The sequence below is a fragment of the Leucopleurus acutus genome (assembly GCF_964270905.1).
Source record: "Leucopleurus acutus genome assembly, chromosome: 20".
Classification (NCBI taxonomy): domain Eukaryota; kingdom Metazoa; phylum Chordata; class Mammalia; order Artiodactyla; family Delphinidae; genus Leucopleurus; species Leucopleurus acutus.
Genome location: NC_139162.1, coordinates 39525828 through 39538514, shown reverse-complemented (window position 1 = coordinate 39538514; position 12687 = coordinate 39525828). Strand labels below are relative to the sequence as shown.

Genomic DNA, 12687 nt, shown 5'->3' with positions numbered 1-12687 from the left:
GACACTTAATTCCTCCGGAATTCATTTACCCCTTATCTCAGTCATTCAGTAAATACTTGCCCGGGGCCTTCCATGTAGCTGCCCTCGAGGGCCTCTGGGTTCAAGGGGCCAGTGCAGGCAAGGCCACCAGTAACAGAGAAGCGATGAAAAGACCCCAGAGAGACTGAATCCAAAGTTTAGAGAAAGAAGAAACCATTGCAGACGAGGTATATAGAGGTGTGTGTGTGTGTGTGTGTGTGTGTGTGTGTGCGCGCGCACGCGCGCGTGTGTGCGCGTGCGCGCAGAGTATGACCATGTTGGGGGAGGGGCAGCAATTCCCTAAGTGGAATTCCTCTAGCAAGGAATACAAATGTGTACCCTGGGAAACGAAGGGATCACTTGTCCTACTGTTAAGGGATTGGATCCAACGGCAGCCCTAAGAGCTCAGGGGCTGGGAGGTGGGGCTGCCTGCGGGGGGCTCGGCGTTCTGATGGAAGGTGACATTACTCCTTTTCCCCAGCCCTCCCAGAGCAAGCACAGGGAGAACGCCTTCTCTTTGGGACCACGCTGCTTCCTCACAGGCCTGCGGCGAATGTGTTTCAGTGTGCCTGGCAGGGCCACCTGCCACAGGACACTCGCCTGTCCTGACAAACGGGACAGACATACATACCCACACGCAGCACTGCCCCGAATGGTCACTAATACCTGGGAGCACTTTATCCCGAGTACCCAACCCATCCTTCATTCCCCAGCACTGGCTCTGGAGCCATCACCCTGTATTCCAGCAGGTGAAGGTCCACATTAAGAAACCAGGAGCCAGCACAGGGTGGGCCATGACCCTGGGCTTAAGGCCAGTGGGCAGCGGGGACCTTCTGAGGAACCTATACAATAACTCATCTAACCCTTTCACTTAGGTAGGAAAACCCTTAGCACGATCAAAAGCAAGTAAACAAACTACTAAACACTGAGAACAGCTCACTCGGCCTTCAGCTCACGGCCCCAGCCCAAAGCATAGCAGGAAGATCAATAAGCTCTGGCTAACTGATGGAAGGAACAAATGCATTCGTAATTTTCCAAACTGTGGAGAGGCAGCTGGACGTCCTTACTGAGACTGGACAGGGGACACTGTGAACTGTCAAATCTGGTGCGTCATCCCTCCAACATAGAAACACTACACATCCCACCGTAGTCCTGATCTTTCCTGAGCCTAGGGTCATGGTGGGGCACCGGGGCACTCAACCCTACTGTCAATATTGAGGAAGACCCAGGCTTGGGCCTGAGTCCTGGCCGCCATGGCATTCCTCACCGTGCAAATGTGTGGGCCTACCTCTGAACACAGGCAGGGGCCCCAGCTGAAAGCTTCTGAAGGCTAGAGGGTTTCTCCTTGAGCTGTGCAATTCCACATTTCATGAAGAGGGTATTCTCAGCACATGAAACCCACCATTGGACACACATTATCAAAATACATTCTGTCTCCTCACCCCCATCACTGCAGGTACAGTGAGCCATTCAGCTGCCTTTGATGGTGCTAATGGTTATTTTGATTTTGCATTTCTGCCTTCAAGACTATTTATTTCCTGTGATATCAATGACAAAAGTTTTCACTTAACTCTTCCAATAGAGAACCTAATTGTATCCTTCACTCAAAATGAAATTTGAAACTATCAGGACACCAGAAATGCCAGCTGCTACGAGTCTAAATAAATTTTACACAAAAACACAGTTTCATTTTGCTAGCACAGAAAAAAAAGAGTAATCTTATGAATAGCCCAAAAAATATAGATCTTGCCAGTAAGTTGCATGAAGGAGTTTTATCCTTATACCATGAAAAAGAATAGTTAGGAAATAAAATGACTTTCAAAATAACCATTTCAACTGGATTTTAAAATATCAAATATTGTTGTCTAGCCAAGCACAACTAAATATTCCCTTTTTTATCAACGGGGTAAAGGCGCTGCCTCAGAAAACTTGCAGAAGCCCCAAAGCCCCCAGTCGCTGTGCAAGGGGTGGGGCTTAGGTTCACAGCAAGGGCTGCAAACACCACTGTGGGTTTTACCCCAAAATCGTATCACAGAATGCAATTCTGGCAGTAGGTGGACCTGTTCCTGGGGGCGCAAATGACTCTTGGCCCTTCCCTACAACCCACCTTGCTTTCTTACACTTAGGGTAAGCAGTAATTAAGACAACTTCACTTAGAATACAATGGCTTCTTATTAAATACCATTTTTCCCATTGTTGTAGCTCAAACTGTTTAACCAAGGTTGTTATAAGCGTAATATGCTCCTGTTCTGAAATATAGAACACCAGACTACTGAACCTTTTCAGGGTCATTAAACAGCTGTAAACATTATTACAAAAATAAACCCGAGATTTCATGCTTACATTTTGGCCTAGAGCTTCCTATGCTGAGCAAGTACATTTTTTCGTCTCTTACAATCAACGCTGGTGACATTTGGGCATCCAAACAAATTACATCACAAACATTACTGAAGTGGGCAGGATGCTGAGCGGTTTATTTACCAGATGATTAATAGATAAACAGGAGGGCAGCACGGGTGACCTGTTCCGTTTTGACTGATGTGTAGACGACGCTATGAGACAGGGCCAGAAACAGTTAAATCCTTGCTGAATTTATTAATGAAAATATGATATTCGAATAGGGCTGCAGAGTATGGCAACTGTGTAACCAGGAGAGTCAAGCTGGAGAGTATGGTCAAACACCCCAACCTCCCCTTTTGGGTGGAATGTTGGCCAAAAAGTCAGGGTGGTCTCTGCCTCTAAAGGAGAGTGGAACTCAGCTGGGCTGGCTTTGCACATGGTGCCCCCGAAACCCCAGGCAGCTTCCGTATTGTTGGGACAAGAGTTGGAGGACTTAAAAGAAGAAAAGAGAATAAAAAAGTATCCTCTCTTTGAAGACTTTGGATGATTTCAAACTTCTCAAAGGCAAAGAGGTCTCTCCAACGTGTTGGCTTTTGGAAAGGTTGGAGCTGGCCCAGAACTGAAGACAGACAATGAGCACATCAGATGGGAAAGGAAAAACGTCCACAAAGAGTTCTCCTGGTCCTCGACTCGGGGTAGAGCAGACTTCTGGTCTGAGTTCCTGGCTCACTATCTGCCCACCTCACACAAAGCCAGGCAAACAGGGGATGGAATTAGAACAACCTCATGTGGAGTAGTTGTTAAGATTGTGGACTTGTCAGGCAGTGTGGACTCTCAAAAAAATAAAAATAATAACAATAATAATTGTCATCATCACCATCTTCACCTCAGCCCTCAACATCATCACCACCCTACATCAGCCACAGAATCCTTATCATCTTCCTCATATTCAGCATCTTCCTCCTCTTCACGGCAGCGTCGTGCACCAGCACTGTGCTGGGTACTTACTTCACAACTATCATCTCATTTAGCCTCACACAACCTCGGATGGTAGGTACCATACTAGTCCAATACTAAAAATGAGGAAACTGAGGCTCAGAATATTTAAGCCCCACAAGGTCACATAGCTGGGAAGCCTGACTCCAGAGCCCAAGCAGTACCCGCTGCAGGGGAAGGCTGCCCCCTTGATGTCCACACCATGTTCAGTCTTGCTGGGCTGGATGTTGACAGATGCCACCTCCTTCATTTGCAAAACGTGTGGAAACAAAGGAAGCTTCAGCTTATGGGAAAGCTCAAAGGAGCCAGAGCCCTCACAACCTTGTTTGTCTGGAAGTGGAAACAGACAGTACAGTCCAGAGAAAGCACCCCCGGGGGCTGGCATGATGGGGTGGGTGCCGGAGGGCACTGTGGGGCTAGAAACGCCGTGTCTCTCAATCGCTGGTTGGGGGGAGGGTCACAGAAACATTTAGTTATATCACCTTGTTTTCTTAACATCCGTAGGGGCGGATATTTTATTCCACATGCTCCTGTCCTGTGTCAGGTGGGTTATTCCCCCAACTAGACTGGAGTAAGAGGAGAGAAGGCACTGGAAGGACCACTAATGTGCATCCAATTGCCGTCTCTTCCACTGACATCTGTTTGACCTTGGGCACCTGCCTGAGCCTCAGTTTCTTTTTCTCTAAAATGGACTGGCATTAACTGTCCTACACGCTTCACAGGATTTTGAGAAGGCAAATGGGTTTCTAGGAGAGGGAACATGGCATTTAAATTACAGAGGAATACACCCTGTGCCATAAACTTTCTCAGAAGCCAACCACAGCAGCCTTTGAGATCCAGAAAGGACCTTCAGTGGAGTAAATGCTGAGCTGAAGGACATAACCAAGGCACAACCAAGGCACATGAAAGTGGTTAATAAAAACTCATTCATGGCCAACTTTCTCGCTGCATCTGTAAAGTGGGCCTCACATCATTCAATAACACTTTTGAATACCTACATCTGGCAAGAAGTATGGCTGATCTAGAGATATACAAGCAAGACCAGGTCCTTGCCTTTGAAGCTGACTCAGGGAAGGGAAACAGATGGACTCAGGGAGACCACAGACCAGGCAGAATCCAGTGCTGAAACGGAGGACTCTACAACGTGCTGTGGGCTGGGTGTGGTGACTAAGGGGTGCAGGGGAGAGAAGGGAAGGAAGACCAGTGAGGATAATGGCTGGAAAGAGCCTGGAACAAGGCAGAGAAGAGGAGGAAGGGTGTGTGGGACAGAGGGGTGAGCTTGTGCAAAATGGGGACTCAGCACAGAATGTTCCAGGGGAAGACGGGAGAAGGTGTGGCCAAGCACAGACTTCAATGTTAATCTGTGGAGCATGGAGTTAATATTTGGGGCAAAACAGGGGCTCAAGAAGCCCCCACCGGAGTTGTCACATAGCACGTATGCCTCACAGCGCTACTGTGACACATGGGCAGTTTTCTACGGAGTGTGGATCAGAGGAGGTGGAGAAAAATAAAAAGTGAAAGTAAACTCCTGGACCACAAACCAAACATGTGAGGGCCTCACAAACCAAACAGGGAGGGTTCCCCACGCATGAAACGGAAGAGGGCACTTAGAGTTTGGAAGAAGGCATTGGTCTCCCCTCTTCCTCTTTGTAACAGCAAAAAAGTGGAAGAAGGACCACTCCACAAATCCTGGCAGCCCACCCCAGCCTCTCCAAAGGTGGCAGCCCAAATCTACCCTCCATGATCCTTCCTGGTGTTGCCTGCTCCAGGAAGCCTTCCTGGATTTGCTCCAGGCTGGAGGTGATCACTCAGTCCCCAGAGCTCCCATGCAGTTCCTCTGGAACTTGTTAAGACATTTGTGGTGCCTTATTGCAGGGCTATCAGAAGTCACGTTTTCTCTCCTCCTGTGCTGGGGCTTTGTGAGAGCAGGCATCTTATCAGCCCCCTGTCTGTAGCTCCTGGAGGACCCAATCCTACCAAAAGCTGTCCTCTAAGCTTGTGATGATCACAGTGCAGGGGAGGAAGGTGGCTCAGAGTATCACAGAAATGGACATCATTTTGTGAGCCATAGCCCAGGCCTCTCCCCCTAGAATCCAAGCCATCAAGTGGTGTTTCCATTTCTCCCAGATGGGATGATTTGGGAAGGAAGTGATCCCCTAATCTGCTGTAATTGATTTATCTGAACTGTGTCCACCCCATCAGGGAAAGCAACAAAAACTATATATATATAATCTTTTAGTGACTGCCCTACCTTTAAAATGATATCACAAAACTGAGAAAGATACCAGCAGTTGTCATGAAGTGTATTGATTATTTCTCTCTCGCTGGCTTTCTCTTTTCCTTTTTAAACAGACTTTGTCATGACAAGAAGTTAGATATTTAATCCCCTTTTAACCTGCCTTGGCTTCCTGCTCAGCCTCAGCACAGAGCTGCTGCGCTAGAACAAAACAGGGGTCCTAGACCCCCAGGACGCCCCGCAGAGGGCAGGGTGCTCAGCTACAGCTCACCACCCTTTCACCCCTGATTAAAGCCGTTTACGTCTGAGCCCTTCTGGACTATGATATCGTATCGAACAGTTTATTTTCATTTCACAGAAGCCTCAGATTTGATTCAGTGCAAAACTAAATATAATGTAAAATGCACATATGCAAGAGTGATCAAAGAGGGCCTGACTGAAATATTCATAGAAGCCGGCCCAGGGAGATTTGTTCACAGGGGCACCTGTCGAAGACATAAGCTCAGACACACATCATCTCCTAAGTACACACAATCATTACTGAGCAAAAATCCAGGTGCACCAGTGGGGCCTCTGCTGCCTGCAACTACGGGGCTCAAGCCAATAGATGGGGCCCAGCCAGGGCCGAGCCAGGGCCTCAGTTCTTTGTGGCCTTTCGAATCCCCAGTTCAGCATCTCCAGCTCCTGTGCAGGTCACCAGGCTGGGCTGGCCTGGCCTCTGCTGGGCCAGACTCCTGGGGGAGGAGGGAAGGCTGGTCCATGAGCTTCTGACCAAGGGGGCAAGAACACGTACTGGTGGAGACGGGCTGCTGTCCCAGCAATGGGTGTCACCACCATGTGCAGATGGACTCCAGGGACAGACATGAATTTCCAACAGTTCACACCTAAGGAGGGAGCACCCTCTGCCAGCTCTTGTGCAAACCTGTCAGGACTGGGAGACAGGACTCCCTTTTCTGGGCAAGCGGATGAGTGGCCTTGCTGCCCTTTTGCGCATCTCATTCCCTCTGTCTGGTACTCTCCCCCTGCAGTCTCCACTTGTTCCCTGTGCCCTGTCCTCTGCTGGGAGATTAAATGCCACCTCTCCCAGGAGGCCCTCCTTGATACCCCAGGAGCAGGGCAGAACCCTTGTGTCTGGTCTCCATAGGGCTCCTCCTGGTTGACTCCTTCCCCTCACAGTGGCTTTCACACTTGGTTGGCTCTGTCTGTATACTTGACCAGAAGCTCCATGAGGGTGACGACCATGACCATCAGCTTCATGGGGTGTCCCCAGTGCTGGCACAGAGCCAGGCACAGAGGATGCACTCAGTAAATATTTGCCAAATGTATAGGAAATGAATGAATGAATGAATGAATGAACAGACCAAGCAACAAATGCTGCAGGCCTGGTGCACAGCATCTCTCCTTGAGGAGAGAAGGGGACCCAGGGGAGAAAGAGACCACAGGCCACTTCTGGGCCACCAGGGCAGTCCACGCTCTCCACTCCTCAGGGCACAAGCCAGGTGAGAAGTTTGCTCCGTGAAGACTTATGTCAAATGTCACTGTCTATGCAGCCACCCCCAACACCACCCTTCACACCGTCCACGAAGAACTAATCCCACTCCGTCTCATGGTGGATTATCTGGGTCCCTGTCTCACCCCCACCACCCTGTCTGGGACCTCCAGGGACCCATATCTGACCCAAACCGAAGGCTTTGCACATAACATGCAGCTACAGATTCTGTGAATGGACTCCAGGCCCCTCATCCTGCCCTCTGTAAACCCACATTCCTTTCGACTGCTCTGCCTATTTAGTATATTCATACCTGCTCATGCAAACATTCATCCAGCCATCCATTCATTCATCGGCATTTCCCGACTACCCACTGTATGCCAGGTACTGTACCAGGCTCTGCAGGGAAGGCTCAGACCGTTCACCATCAAAGGGGCAGATGGACCCAAAACGTCAGCCACAGAGATTGTGATAACATCTGTGGACTCTTCACTCACAAAAGGGTCAGGAGACCAGGAGGCTTCTGAGGGCAATGACCACATCTCCCTCGAGGCAGGACTATTGTCTGGAGGTCACTACCACTCCTTCCCTGGGCCTCCTCCACTCTGAACCTCTGCTGACACCTCTCTCCCCAACCCCAAGATCCCATCACCCCACAGTCAGGAGTGAGGGGGCCAACTAGAGCAGAACAGAATGGCCCCTCTCGGCAACATGCACCTCACGGAGCAGCCTTCCCACGCCTAGAACAGTGCTCACACAGCAGGCCTGGGGGGTGTGGGGGTGTGTGTGCATGACTCCCCCAGGGCAGGGGCACTGGCCTGCTCTCCCAGCGGGCACCTGCCGTCCAGCAGGGCTGGGCACCCCAGACAACAGCCCATCCTGCCTGTTAGGACAGGGTCACCACCCCCTCCACTGCCTGGGACCACACCTGCATCCCAGCCCAGACAGCTCCTGAACTCGAGGGCCCTGGCCCCTCTTGGAGTCACAGCTTCCCATGTGTCAACCAAGGAGGTGGCCAGGCTGGCCACTACCCTCGGCTACTGTCTCTCCTCCTGCGTCCTAATTTACGCTGCTGTGGCCCACCTGACAGGGAAAGGACCTCCCAGCCAAGCCCTCGACCTGCACTATTCACCAACCACAGAGAACGGCTGGAGTTGAAGACGAAGCTCACACTTTCTGTTCTACCCAGAGGAACCTGTTAGAGAGCAGCCGAGTTCTGCCAAGGAAGCCAGGCTGCTGGGCAGCAGCTTGTGTACAGCGGGTACAGCTGGACCCAGCCAACCAGTTCCACTTACTGGGGGACCATGGACCCAAGCCTGACGCCAGCCTGTGTCTACCTGCTCTCTCCTGACCCCATGGGCTATCTCCACTTAAGTACAGTAGACAAAGATCAAACGGCACTGTTTTCCCTGTGCCACAAATAAGAGTCCAGGCCGAAGATTTCCACTGAATGGCCACTCCAGCCCCCATCCAATCTCACTTCCCACCACTCTCCTCCACCTTCTCCTCCATTGCTTGGGGAGCACATCTCCACTCCATGAATGAGATTTGTGCATCCCTTCTCTCTTTTCACAGGCATGCTTTTAGAGGGAAGAGATGCATAGACAGTAGGAGGGTGGCAAAGCTGGAGAAACCTCAGCGATCATCTAGCTCCTGGTCACTCAGCCTGATGTGCCCATTTTATAGATAGGTAAACTGAGGACAGAAGATAGGTGATGACCCCCCTAAAGTTACATAGCAAATTAGTAGATATGTGTCTGTATCTTACTGCCCTTGGTTACCTCCTAAACACTCAAGAAATTTAGTAGAAGCTAAGTAAATGCTGGCTGGCTGGCTGGCTGGTTGGCTGGCTGGCTGGGTGGATGAAAGAAAAAATAATGCACAACTAAATAGATGTATAGTGTAACCGACAAATTCTGGAATGTCCTTGCCTCTACCCTCTCAGCAGCCAAATGGGGGCCAGCAGCTACCAAAAGCCTTCAACAATATAGCTTCCTCCACCAGACCCCAAACTCACCAATCTCTCTTTTTTTTCATAATTCCTTCTCCAATCAGATAATATAAAATTAGACTCTTGATTATAGCATGTCCTGTGTGTATTGACCCACCTTGGGGTCCTCACAATAAGGAAGTCTGTTAGCCTGGAGCCCGGCGTGAAGCTCATGAACCAGCTGCTGCTGAGTCTCTGCCCCCCTCAGGGATGTGAGATCCTCCCAGGAGGCACATGCAGGGCGGTCAGAGGCTGCAGCCAGCGGCACCCAGGACTGCAGAAGTTCAGGATCCCCCCAAGTCTTTCCTGAGAAAGCAAGAAGAGCAAAGGTGGAGTGGGGCCCAAAATGCTTCCATTTAGAAACACTCTTCAGGAGGCAGGAGAGAATGTTTCCATTTGCTCGTTCATGTGTTCGATTTGCATCAAATTACATCAAGCTGATGTGATGTAACATGACATCCCCCCATGAAATGCATAAATCAAGGCACCCCATAAATTTAAAGGAATAGAGCTCTTTTTCAGAAGTGGCTAATTACTCATAAACAGCAGATATTCTACTGCTGTTAAAGTCAGTAGCAGGTTTTTAATAGCCAGAGCGTTTTGTAACTCAATCTTTTCATAACACAGGCCTGCGGAAGCCAAGCATTACCTGTTTGTAGCTCCCTCAAGTGTGACAAAGATCTTGCTGAGGTAGACCACCTGTGGAGGGGGTTTCCCCACAGCCACGCCCAGCTGGGTGTGTTACCAGCTCCTGCCACCACAGCTCTGCTAGGCGGGGGACCTGGCACTGAAGCCAGCCCTCTGTCTGGGAAGGGGCTTCCCGTAAATACCACTCCCATGCTCAGGACTTTTATTGGGATCTGGGACATCTGCACACTCATGGGGACGGTTTCCTGCCCGTACCACTGGGGAGCAGAGTTAACCTGGTGCAGACTCTTCCACCAACTGCAGACACTCGTATGGACACTCGTCTCTCTCCACCCACACTCACCACTCTCCCTGCATGAGGGAAGCCCTCTCTTCCTCCTCCGTCCTGGGGTTTGGGTGGGATGTAGCCAACCCTCAGATCCCGATTGTGGGATTCATGTGAGCGAATCAGAATATTCCCAACCCTGGCCTTGGTGATAGGTTCAAGGCTCAGCACGAGACCTAATTCAAGCCAATGAGAGTGAGAGCTAGGGCTTGTTAGTGAGCTACAGGCACTTCAGACACACTCCAATGAGGTCTGGAGCTTGGGCAGCCATTTTGCTACCAAGAGTCTGAAGCTGCTGGAGGCGGGGTTGTAGCACCCTGGGACAAGGCCAGGAAGGAGGCAGAGGAGAGAAGTCAGCTGCTAAGTGATATAATTTGAGTTCCTGGATTGAATGACACCTGAAGCTGAACCATTTACATACTTTGCAGTTACATCTCCTGGTGCTTTAAGCTGGTTAGGGTTGGATTTCCTCTCACGTGAAACCAAAGGAGTTTTGGCTGATAAAAGACTCTATCCTCTCTTCCAAAACCCCCCACCCCCACCCCTGGCACCTCTCAGCTTCTATTCTGCTCATCCAGCCTCCTCCTGCCCAGGATCATGACAATCCATTCCCATCTTTGCTCTCTTCCATTGAGTTCATTCAAACCTAGACCAGCCAGGTCCAGGAGGCTCCACTCGCACCCTAGAGTCCTGAGCCACACGCTGGCTTGGGCTCTTGTAGAAGTGTCTGGTGTGAAGGGAAGAGGAAAACTGAGCCTTCTCCTGTGTGCCCTGGATACGGACTAAGCCTCCACAGTGGGCACCAAGCATGCATTTCTCACCCTGCCCAGCCACCTCCTTGCCATTTGCTGAGGGATCTGGAATTCCACCACGGGGTCTTTACCATAGGGTTTTTCTTGTTTGCTTCAAGGAAAAGTGATTTTATCTGTTTATTCATGATAGTCCAGAAGTCTTCAGAAGGTTTGCGTGGATTTAACAGTCTCTCTCTCAGCAGAGCGCCTTTGCGCGTGCTATTCTTTCTGTACCAATCCTCCTCTCCCCATCCGCACCTTGGCTAACCTTTGCTTCAGATCTACAGCCAAATGTCACTTTCCCAGGGATGCCCCCCAAATTCCTTAGATTCCAAAGATGCCCTGTAACAGGGCAGAACTCTGAGTGCTCAGCCAACTGTAAAGTGCTCAGTAAAGATGCCTACTGGCTATGGGGCTTCCCTGGTGGCGCAGTGGTTAAGAGTCCGCCTGCCGATGCAGGGGACACGGGTTCGTGCCCCGGTCCGGGAAGATCCCACATGCTGCGGAGCGGCTGGGCCCGTGAGCCATGGCCGCTAAGCCTGCGCGTCCGGAGCCTATGCTCCGCAACGGGAGAGGCCACAACAGTGAGAGGCCCACGTACTGCAAAAAAAAAAAAAAGAAAAAAAAAGATGTCTACTGGCTGATGAAGGAAAGCGAAGCCCTAGAGTATTCCATGTTTTGTGGTTTACAAAGCACCTCCTCACCCACCATTCCTCTTGCTCACTCTGCTCCCCCTGCACTGTAAGGATCCCTGGCCCCCTCTTCACTGTACAGAGAGCCCCAGAGGGACAAGGCTCCCACCCACTGCTCCTGTTCCAAGTGCAGGCCACTCTGCAGCCCACGGCACGCATGTCAGGGATGCAAGGGCATCCGGACATGTGGGGTCTGAAACGGGGCACCCCGGAGCAGGCGGAGTAGTAAAGGGAGAATGCAAATGAGCTATGGCCAGGCCTCATCTCCAGCCATCCCTGTGGCCTGAAGACAGTGCCCCTGGGCTGGCGTTAGCTAAGCTTCAGGGTGGCCACCGGGAGCCAGCCTTCCCCATCCCCAGCGTGTACTCAAGCAAGCAAGGAGGCAGCCCAGGCCCCTGGCAAAGCACATGGGCCTAGGTGTAGAATGTATTGCCCAGGCCCTGGGAAACTTGGCCCACCGTGTCTGGCTTCCAGAGGCCACACTCAGTTGGCTGGCAGGGAGTCTGACACCACAAGCGCCTGGCCTCCCCTGGAATCCCAGTCATGTTACTGCTTGTCTGCCCGCCCACCTGCCCCCACCTCCCCGCCGCCCTTTGCAGCGACCACTCCCCTGCCCTGTGCCCTGCCACAGCTGCTGTGGCTGCCAGCCTTGCTGCTGCTGGAGCCCCCGGGAGGGAGCCCTGCCCCTGCGTACCCTTCACACAGGCTGGGCAAGCCCTCGGTGGCTGGGGACAGATGAGCAGGCTCTGCAGCGCCTGTCATCTCACTCCAAGAAACCCAGCTGGCCAGGGACCCGCGTGTGCAACCTCTGATCTACGAAACTGCTTGTTCACCCCCAGCATCCCTCGACTCCACAAGCCCCAATGCCCAGCAGTGAGAGAGAAAAGGGATTTCCAGATCCACTTGTTCACTCGTTCATTCATTTAACCTGGCACAGAACAGCCACTGGTTCAATTTCTACCTCCCCCATTAGACATAAACTCTGTAAGGGTAGAAGCAATGTCTTCTGCAGTTATTGCTATATCCCTGATGCCCACCTGAGTGCTGGGGGCACCCAGAAGACCTTTTTTTTGTTTAACTTTTTACTGTGAAATATACAGAATACTCTTAATAAATATTTATTGAGTGGATGGAAGGACAAAAACATGGGTGAATGGATGGA

At 51.0% G+C, this 12687-nt stretch overlaps 1 protein-coding gene across 1 annotated transcript in view; it reads right to left on the bottom strand.

The window, feature by feature from the left end:
* ZNF536 (zinc finger protein 536) overlaps positions 1–2431 on the bottom strand; it is a gene marked incomplete at both ends in the record, with an annotated part of 235588 nt that extends 233157 nt beyond the window's left edge. Inside the window, one exon of the mRNA XM_082862443.1 lies at positions 2362–2431. Within this exon, the coding sequence (XP_082718569.1) occupies positions 2362–2431 (70 nt within the window). The remainder of the gene's footprint in view (positions 1–2361) is intronic.
* Positions 2432–12687: the final 10256 nt, after the last annotated feature.